The 10,651-nt window shown below is 40.7% G+C and overlaps 1 protein-coding gene across 1 annotated transcript in view; it reads right to left on the bottom strand.

Annotated features, from left to right (window-relative positions):
• LOC106603240 (cGMP-dependent 3',5'-cyclic phosphodiesterase) overlaps positions 1-6,727 on the bottom strand; it is a 49,974-nt gene extending 43,247 nt beyond the window's left edge. Inside the window, exon 1 of the mRNA XM_045717061.1 lies at positions 6,371-6,727. Within this exon, the coding sequence (XP_045573017.1) occupies positions 6,371-6,475 (105 nt within the window). The 5' untranslated portion in view covers positions 6,476-6,727. The remainder of the gene's footprint in view (positions 1-6,370) is intronic.
• Between the last annotated feature and the right edge of the window lie 3,924 nt (positions 6,728-10,651).

Here is a 10,651-nt window from a genome sequence, read left to right on the forward strand (position 1 = left end):
TTATTGAGTGAATTCCTTTACCGGTTCCTTTCTCAATTTGATAACATTGTACTCACATTTTCATTGACACATACTTGGATTGTTTTGGACAGTTTTATCTGAGCGTCGAAGATTTTCTATTATATTGACAAGACGGTCGTGTTACTACTAACAATGGAAAAACATGTCCTCGAAGATGGAAGGCAGGCGGGAGGAGGCAAGATCAGGTGGGACCGTTCTAGTCAATGAGAGGGCAGATATGTGTATCCACAACAGGCAATTGAGATAGAGGACTCATCTTTATATCTGTGCCATTGAGGCTATCTCCATTTTAAAGTAGTCAATTCCTTCATTGGCTGATTGCTCCCAGCTCATAGGAATCCCCACCCAGTTGACTACTTTGTCATTCAGGGCTTCCACCATTTTAATGTCATTCAGGGTTATGGGTTAAAGCAATGATGAGTCCTCTATCTATGACAACTAGCACAATTCCGATATAAAGATGTTTTGGGGTAAGTTGACGAAATGCTACGTGCGTCCTCTTATATCAGTGCATTTGTAACAACCTAACCATTACAAAACGTATATTCGATCAAATAAGCGTCACGTAGCAACTTAGCCATTCCACCAAAAAATTGACCAAAACACTCTCTTATTGACCTCCATACAAACATTCCTCACTTCGTGGGCTTATTTTCGTGGACAGATTTTGGGCAGAGTAAAACGTCTCGCTTCACCTCTTCCTGTGAGCATTTGGTGTGCTCTCACCTGTCTGAGTTCATGAAGGACCCGAATACAGGGGAGGCATCCACAAACATGCCTGTTTTTTTACTCATCTGTAGAGTATGCTAGAGGGCACAACTGCAACGAATGCCCTCTCTTCACCTCCATCCCTCAGACTGGGGGAATTCTGACAACCCAGTATCACAGATTATTTTGAAATAGACACATATCTAATTGGAAATTTGTGACAGGTACACAAAGAAAAAAACATATTTTGTGTGCAGTACACAATTGTATATACAGTTTGCTGTATAAGATTTTGTATACAGTGCATTTCAATCACAGATAGTAGGTTACTTCAGATAGGAGGGAGGTTGGTCGAGTGCATAACGTGAATGTCTAGCAACCCAAAGGTTGGGGTGTTCGAATCTGATCATGGGCAGCTTTAGCAACTTTGCAACTACTTTTAAAAAATCTACTTTGCAACTACTTAGCGTGTTAGCTAACCCTTTCCCTAACCTTAACCATTTAACCAAACTTTAACCTAACCCCTAACCTTAACCCTTTAACTACTTAGCTACTGTAGCATGTTACCTAACTTTAACCACTAACCCTAATCCCTAAACCTAACTTTCACCCCTAACCCAAATCTTAACCCTTAGCCTAGCTAACATTAGCCACCTAGCTAGCTTAGCTAATGTTAGCCACAACTAATTGGAATTTGTATAATGTACACAAATATGTTATGAAGAAAGAAAATTGTGTAAATACACAATGGACTTTTTTGTGTGCCTGTCATGAATTTGAAATAAATCATTTGTATTTTTCACAATAAGCTGTGATAGTGTGTTGAATTCTGAACAGCATGGCAGCACAATGGTTGAAGTTTAAAGGAAAAATGTAATCTAAACATTTGTATTCTGATATGGGGGACCAAGTTCCTCATACGGTATGTGGCTGTTTGTGGGTAAAATTTCAAATACATTTGCCATCTTACTGCCCCAGCATTCAGGGGTTACATTTCTTGCCTTCCCTGTCCAACTTTCACTCCATAATAAAGGTGGAATTTCACAAAAATATATTCTCTCTAGGCCCTATTCAGACTTGAGATAAGGTGACATGACTTGAGTCCATGTTAAGTCTACACATCTCAAGTCTGGAACGGGCTACAGTGCTCAGTGTAACAAGGGTGGTTTAGCACACCAGTTTAGTCTTGAAGACTGGCTGAGTGCACTAAGGCAGTGTTGACAGGTGGGAGACCCGGTTTCACATCCACCTTCTTACATGAATGCCATTGATGAAGGCCCACTATACACACGTGACCTCTGCTATAACTTACATAGCCCTAAACATTTTTATTGTAACATTATTTATAATCTCACAATGGGCCTGGCAACTGTAGCCTATAATTAGTGCCAAAGTCTACCCTAGCAAAATTATTCAATTCCCAATGTCTTCTTTTAAAATATTTAATGAAAATCCTCAATCAATATTTATGCTATAAACCATTTACAATTTAAAACCATTTGATTGTATGGGAGACAGTCTGCCAAAACATAATCTTAATGTTTTAATGTTGCCTTTTAAATGCGCTGAAACGCCAAAAGTGTTTTCCCAACACTCACTTAAAAACACAATTATTCAGATTAAAGAACCAATTTGGGTGTTTCAGAGTACTTCCAGTCTATTTTAAAATACATTCAGTGTATCATAACATTTACATTAGGTTTACATTAAAACAGCAGATCTCACCATAGGTGCACTACCTTTTATGGTTTTACTACACAATGATGGTGTTGTGAGTCTTTCTAATTTTACAGTGTACACTCCCAAAACAAGAAAACAGACAGACCAGTGAAGAGATTGTAATACAAGGGTGGGGTGGAAAGGTTATGATTATAATTGCCCAAATGAGGTAGCCTTGTAATTACAAGACTGCAGTGAACATTCATGTAAGCTTGTGAGATCGGGAGGCTTGCGAGGCTAGAAATGAGTCTGAGAACAGATGAATCCATTGCTCTGTTGACTTACTGGGATACTTCAAAACAGAATCAATATACAGTAATCCCTTTCATGAGTAAGTACATGTTTGCTCTCAGGGTTTGATACCCAGTTCAATCACAAATAGATATTTTATGTGTAAGTGGCCCTCATGCTAATATCCTTGCTTCTGTGCTAAACAAATGGTCTTTCCCTAGATAATGAGCTCTATCCTGTAGGGAAAGTCATAATAACAGCCTGTCAGCCAGTCATGGATAATTAAGTGTTGATTTCACCTTGCCTGGTGGGACCCCAGGGACTGAGGATACCATCACCGTCTGACTAAAACTAATAATATCCCTCATCACACTGACTGCTGCATTTCAACCAGCCACTGTTTACCATGAATAAAGCTAAAATAAACACAATCGCCCATGCAGACACACATAAACACTGAGCCAATGCTGCTTTCTTATCTGACAGCTATGAACCTCCACTAGCCAAACAAGTTTCCTCAGCACAGCAATAAGGGCCAGGCTAACGACGCAGACAGTCAATATGGAAGAGGGGCAGCTTCTACACTAAATGTACCAGAAAGAGAGAAGGATGACATGAAACAAGTTTTTAAAAAGCTGAAATAAATTTCAAAAAACATTACCAACACTGAAAGTTCACTAAAATTGAACTTTTTTTTGTAATACTCTTCTGTGGCTGTAAAAGAGCTGGATCTGGTCTGTTCTCCTGCAGCTCTGAAGCCTGTGTATGAGGGTCTGATGAGAGTTCCTTGTGAATTCTCCTAAAACTAAAATAGCATCAGAGGGCCGAAGGAAGTCATATGCAATATTTACACTTCACAATGTTACACTGTTAACTTCAAATGAATGTTACAATAACAGCACTGGCATACCACACACCCCAGCATCCCCCGCAAGACAGGGGGGGCCCATAGGCTTTGGGGTTAAAAAATAAATAAAAATAGATACAGTACCAGTCAAAAGTTTGAACACACCTTTCATATATGAGATTCTTCAATGTAGCCACCCTTTGCCTTGATGACAGCTTTGCACACACTTGGCATTCTCTTAACCAGCTTCATGATTTAGTTACCTGGAATGCATTTCAATTAACAGGTGTGCGATGTTAAAAGGCAATTTGTGGAATTTCTTTCCTTCTTAATGCATTTGAGCCAATCAGTTGTGTTGTGACAAGGAAGGGGTGGTATACAGAAGTTACCCCTATTTGGTAAAAGACCAAGTCCATATTATGGCAAGAACAGCTCAAGTAAGCAAAGAGAATTGACAGTCCATCGTTACTTTAAGACATGAAAGTCAGTCAATACGGAACATTTCAAGAACTTGGAAGTTTCTTGAAGTGCAGTCGCAAAAACCATGAAGCGCTATGATGAAACTGGATCTCATGAGGCCTGCCATAGGAAAGGAAAACCCAGAGTTACCTCTGCTGCAGAGGATAAGTTCATTAGAGTTAACTGCACTTCAGATTGCAGCCCAAATAAATGCTTCACAGAATTCAAGTAACAGACATCTCAACATCCACTGTTCAGAGGAGACTGTGTAAATCAGGCCTTCATAGTTGAATTGCTGCAAAGAAACCACTACTAAAGGACACCAATAAGAAGAGGAGACTTGCTTGGGCAAGAAACACGAGCAATGGACATTAGACTGGTGGAAATCGGTCCATTGGTCTGATGAGTCCAAATGTGAGATTTTTGTTTCCAACCGCCGTGTCTTTGTGAGACGCAGAGTGGTTCCCACCGTGAAGCATGGAGGAGGTGTGATGGTGTGAAGGTGCTTTGCTGGTAACACTGTCAGTAATTTATTTCGAATTCAAGGCACACTTAACCAGCATGGCTACCGCTGCATTCTGCTGCGATACGCCATCCCATCTGTTTTGCGCTTAGTGGGACTCATTTGTTTTTCAACAGGACAATGACCCAAAACACACCTCCAGGCTGTGTAAGGGCTATTTGACCAAAAAGGAGAATGATGGTTTTGCATCAGATGACCTGGCCTCCACAATCACCTGACCTCAACCTAATTGAGATGGTTTGGGATGAGTTGGACCAGAGTATGTGGGAACTCCTTCAAGACTGTTGGAAAAGCATTTCAGGTGAAGCTGGTTGAGAGAATGCCAAGAGTGTGCAAAGCTGTCATCAAGGCAAAGGGTGGCTACTTTGAAGAATCTCAAATATAAAATATATTTTGATTTGTTTAACACTTTTTTGGTTACTGCATGATTCCATATGTGCTATTTCATAGTTTTGATGTCTTCACTATTATTCTACAATGTAGAACATAAAGAAAACCCCTGGAATGATTAGGTGTGTCCAAACTTTTGATTGGTACTGTACATTTGGGGTTGAGGGCCCCCTGGAGGTCGCCCCCATGGAATTAGAGTACTAGAATGGCCATGAAACTTCTTATGATGGGATAAAGGCCAGCCATTTTGGTCAGGGAGTTGTTCAACCATGGTTTGCCAGTGCTGTGATAAGATATTGTGTAAAATAATGAATTTGAAGAATTTATCTGCACTGTACGTTTGTTAGCTAGGTAGCCAGCCAGTTTTAGAGGAATGATTCCATTAAGTTTTCTAGAATCAGTAGTTGATTGGACGTAGATAAGTACTGATATTGTATCATATAATAACTCTCAGCTTTCCAAGAATACAAAAATGTGTACATTTATGGTCTTTGTTTTACTTTCCTGCATAAATCAAATCCGGATTATGCCTCTACTGCCATTTATTCCAATTAGACTGGGTTGGATTTCTCCCTGACCAATATGGCTGCCATGTTCACCCCATTCTGGAACTTTGAGGGTTCATGACATAGCCCCTCTAGTATTTGAATAAGACTTCTATGGTAGGCCCCCTCCCCGAACAGTCGTAAAAATATAATAACAATTGCTGTAACACTGCAAAATGTTCTCTCAGCATCATGGCAACGTGTAGAATAGCAGGAAAATAGCTAAAGAAATGCTCAATTATCTGCCTCATTGCAAAATGTGTAGAATAGCATGGCATTAGCTATAAAACTGCACGTGTTCCTCTCTGCCCCATGGCAATATGTGTAGAATTGCAGGAAATTAGCTTAAAAATGCACAACTCTTTTAGAATCATTGCAAAATATGTAGAATAGCATGAGATTAGCTATAAAAATGGTTCTTTACCCGATGGCAAAATGTGTAGAATTTTAGGGGGGGGGGGGCTAACAGGTGGCTAACCTCCCTCTAACACACAGATACACAAACACTCCACATTGCCACCAGTAAAACATGAACCATTTGGTCAAATCGGAAAGTCCACCTGCATTTGACAAGTCTAAACAGCACAGCCATACCAGAGGCCTCTACCAATCAGCTGAGCATGAAAATTATAAACACTTCCAACTCTGAGCTGGTGGGAATCCTCTCTCTCTCTCACATAGATTTACTCACTATTGCATGCAACAGATGTTAGTTGAAACATTATAAAAAAGAAGAAACCCGCACACTGCTCTTGACTGACAGCTGTCACTATGGTTACTGATCATATCTCACAGAGACTGACAGAAGCCAGTCCTTAAGTTTGTGGAGTACAGATACTTGTGGCAGGAGACAGACGGTGTGAGGCTGGGACACTGGTTAGTACTGTATGTGCTGGAAGAGGACAGATAAGGAGAGCAGAGTCTTACCTGTACGGAGTTTGAGTACGCCCCTCTCTCCTCCACTGGCGGGAACACCTGCCGTCCTGCTCCCCTGATGAAGCGAAACAGGGCAATAAGAACCCACCGCAGCATAATGCCTGTGTTTCTATTGCTCCCTCCTATCTTTCTGTCTCTCTTTCTTTATCTCTATGTTTCGTTTTCTATTTGTCTCTGTCCTTCACTAATAATATCTCTCTATCAGTCTCTTTGGCTCTCTTCATCTATTACTCTCCTGGTTGTCAGAGTAAGTGGAGACAGTCTCAGTACATAAACAAGCCTACACATTTCTGTGCATGCTCCAGGCTTCTCTCTCGGTCTACCCCTCTCTCTGTCTCTCTCTCAAGACTCTCTTCAAATCTCCTCCCCTCCAACATTCTCTCCACTCAGCCCCGCCCCACTTGTCTGTCATAATAATACTGTGAGTGGGGTTATGTTGTGTGTGTGTGTGTGTGTGTGTGTGTGTGTGTGTGTGTGTGTGTGTGTGTGTGTGTGTGGTTTAGGCAATCCGTATGTGCACACTTGTATGGAAACTGCATGTTTGTGTGAATGTCTGTGAATATTCCCAATGTCATTCCCACCTGCTCCAGAACAACTGCAGTGTTCCAAAAACAGACAAGAGGAGCAAAGAGGAAATACCTTTAGAAGTATCTCTCTCTTCCCCCCTCTCGCTCGCTCGCTCTCTCACTCACACACACGCTCACACACACACACAGTGATATTGATCTTTAAGTGCCGGTGAGTGAGAGATATTGTTTCAGAGCAGGGTCAGAGAGGCTTGCTGGCTCAGTGGGGGTTGCCTTTGTGCAAGCTCCTGTAACAGAAGGCTTCATGGAGCAACATTCTATCACACACAAGTCTATTAGCTTAGAATAGCACTGTCAGGTTGGTCTGTAGTGTACCATAGGTAGCCTATGATAACTGGTTGGTTTTAAATTGAATTAAGGTATTAAGTTTTAATAAAGTTTTAATAATCCAGGAGGATGATTGTTACATCAATGGACATCAATGATGATGTTTGGTCCCATGATGAGGCATCTCTATTGACACAAGATCCATTTGACTCTGAGTCATATTAGCAACAAAACAGTCAAAAGGTGGTAGCATCATATGACTTTCCAGATGAAAGGTTTGGTTAATGATAGACAAAAGCTGAACACAGATAGAACATCGGGGGAATAATATGCAACACAATGTCCTTTATATGATAATGAGGGCAAATAACAAAGACCCTGATATCATAACGGGCCTGTCCCCTGTTAAGTTACTGAAAAGATTTTCAGTTACCTACTGAAAAGCACAGCAAAGAAAACAACCATAAATCCACCAGCATGTGCATTTGGCATAACTTTGAAATGAGACACAGATAATAAGACAAAGAAGGGCCTCCCGAGTGGCGCAGCGTTCTAAGGCACTGTATTGCAGTGCTTGAGGCATCACTACAGACCTGTGTTCGATCCCATGCTATGTCACAACCAGCCATGACCGGGAGTCTTATAGGGCGGTCCACAATTGGCCCAGCGTCGTCCGGGTTAGGGGAGGGTTTGGCCGGGGGGGCTTTATTGCCCTCAAGCGACTCCTTGTGGTGGGCCGGGCGGGTAAAGGCTCAGACTTCATTCGTCAGTTGAACAGTTTTTCCTCTGACACATTAGTCCAGCTGGCTTCCGGGTTAAGGAGCATGGTTTGGCGGGTAATGTTTTGGAGCACGCTTGACTCAACCTTCGCCGAGCCCCTTTGGAAGTTGCAGTGATGAGACAAGATCATAATTGAAATTGTGAGAAAAAGGGGGTATAATAAAAACAGAAATAAAACTTTATAGGCTCGTGTGATTCTATTAGATCTGAATAAAATAAACTCAATGTCCCATCAAGCATATAAACTGAGTTACAGTATATGGGTCTTTCTATAAACTAGGGTATCAGTGAAGATTCCCTACACTGGACAACTTGTTACAGCTGTTGATAAGTAATTGAATCTGACAATTTGTTTCATGTCATTACATTATGACATAAGGGGGGAGTTCATAGCTATATTCAATGAAATTCACAAGTTGATTTAAAACCTGTTTAACCCTTTATCATGGTTGGTGTCTTGGCGGATTTGTCCAAAATCATGTGACATAAAACACATTTTCTTTGTCATTGCATTGATGGCAGTGTAAGTTGTTCTTATAGCATACAGTATATTAAGCATTCATCAGTTAAATTAGACATTGAACTTGAACCCTGTAACACATATGGAATCATGTAGTAACCAATAAAGTGTTAAACAAATCACAATGTATTTTAGATTCTTCAAAGTAACCCTTTGCCTGGATGACAGGCAAATAAATCACTCCACGGAGCTGGGCTTTACGGAAGAGAGGCCAGAAAAAAAGCCACTGCTTAAAGAAAAGAATAAGCAAACACTTTTGGTGTTTGCCAAAAGGCATGTAGGAGACTCCCCAAACATATGGAAGAAGGTACTCTGGTCAGATGAGACAAAAATGTAGCTTTTTGGCCATCAAGGAAAACGCTATGTCTGGCGCAAACCTAACACCTCTCATTACCCTGAGAATACCAGTGAAGCATGGTGGTGGCAGTGTCATGCTGTGGGGATGTTTTTCATTGGCAGGGATTGGGAAACTGGTCAGAATTGAAGGAATAATGGCTGGCGCTAGATACAGGGAAATTCATGAGGGAAACCTGTTTGTCTTCCAGAGATTTGAGACTGGGCCGGAGGTTCACCTTCCAGCAGGACAATGACCCAAAGCATACTGCTAAAGCAACACTCTAGTGGCTTAAGGGTAAACATTTAAATGTCTTGGAATGGCCTAGTCAAAGCCCAAACCTCAATCCTATTGAGAATCTGTGGTATGACTTAAAGATTGCTGTAGACCAGCGGAACCCATCCAACTTGAAGGAGCTGGAGCAGTTTTGCCTTGAAGAATGGGCAAAAATCCCAGTGGCTAGATGTGTCAAGCTTATAGAGACATACCCCAAGAGACTTGCAGCTATAATTGCTGTAAAAGGTGGCTCTACAAAGTATTGACATTGGGGGGTGGATAGTTATGCACGCTCAAGTTTTCTGTTTTTTTTTGTCTTATTTCTTGTTTGTTACACAATAAAAAATATTTTGCATCTTCAAAGTGGTAGGCATGTTGTGTAAATCAAATGATACCAACCCCCCCCCCCCACACAAAATGTATTTTAATTCCAGGTTGTAAGGCAACAAAATAGGAAAAATGCCAAGGGGGGTGATTACTTTCGCAAGTCACTGTATATGTTGTTGTATAGGTGAGGCCAATTTGCATATGCTCACATTTATTCCTCTTGGTACACATGTGGAACTGCATGAAAATAATTGTAATTTTTGTTTCAAACCATTTTGAAATGTTTATCTCAATGTCACACATTAGCCCCATTGTTTATAGAAAGACCCATATCTCTAAATGGTTTAGTGAAAATTGTGTATGATAAAAATAAACCAACTACCCCTGAATGAGAGCTGACTAGCAGAGAGTTAATAAAAATATTCACTTGCGCAATAAGCAATTTATTGACATGACCAAACATGAGATTTATACAAGCAATACAAATTATTATAAAAGCTGAGAAAAACATTTATAAAATGTTTTCTTTATCTACCGGTATTACATTTAACTGTCTCTCTATTCTGGATAGTACTTTGTTATGAGTGGAAACTGAGTGGAATATGTCAGTATTGTAATGGAAATGGTTAGCATGCCATTAGATAAACACCTCACTCTATTTTGTCCTTCAGAAAGCCTTTAAAGATTAATGACACCAGAACTCCACCGGAGAGATATATTCCTTCTTTGGTTTCTAATCTAGCTCCATGATGGACCACTGAAAAAGTTATTCTAAAACATTTTGTACCAGCAATTGGCATGTGAGGCTTCCACTTCCATTAAACATAGAGACATTTTTAAATCAATGTCAGGTAATTAAATGACAGACCAGTCAGCAAGATCTAAATGTCTGCAGGATGGGGAAGTGAGAAAAGTTGCTCTAAAATCTAAGATTCCATAATGAACGTAGCATTTGTGTGTCAAGTATGAGCAGGTTATGGTAACGTTGAAGCTTAATGGGGACGGTGATGTAAGAACTGGGGGTGCATGGTTGTTACCAGGGGTGACTGAGCCACTTCACCAGCCCTGAGTTCCTAATGTAAAGCCATTACCCACACAGCCTCACGTCTAATGACAGACAGCTGAAAAATAAAAGGATATTAGAAAGCCTTTTTATTGAGCGAGAGGCACTTTGCCCCACA

The sequence above is a fragment of the Salmo salar genome, chromosome ssa04 (genome assembly GCF_905237065.1).
Source record: "Salmo salar chromosome ssa04, Ssal_v3.1, whole genome shotgun sequence".
NCBI classification, from domain to species: domain Eukaryota; kingdom Metazoa; phylum Chordata; class Actinopteri; order Salmoniformes; family Salmonidae; genus Salmo; species Salmo salar.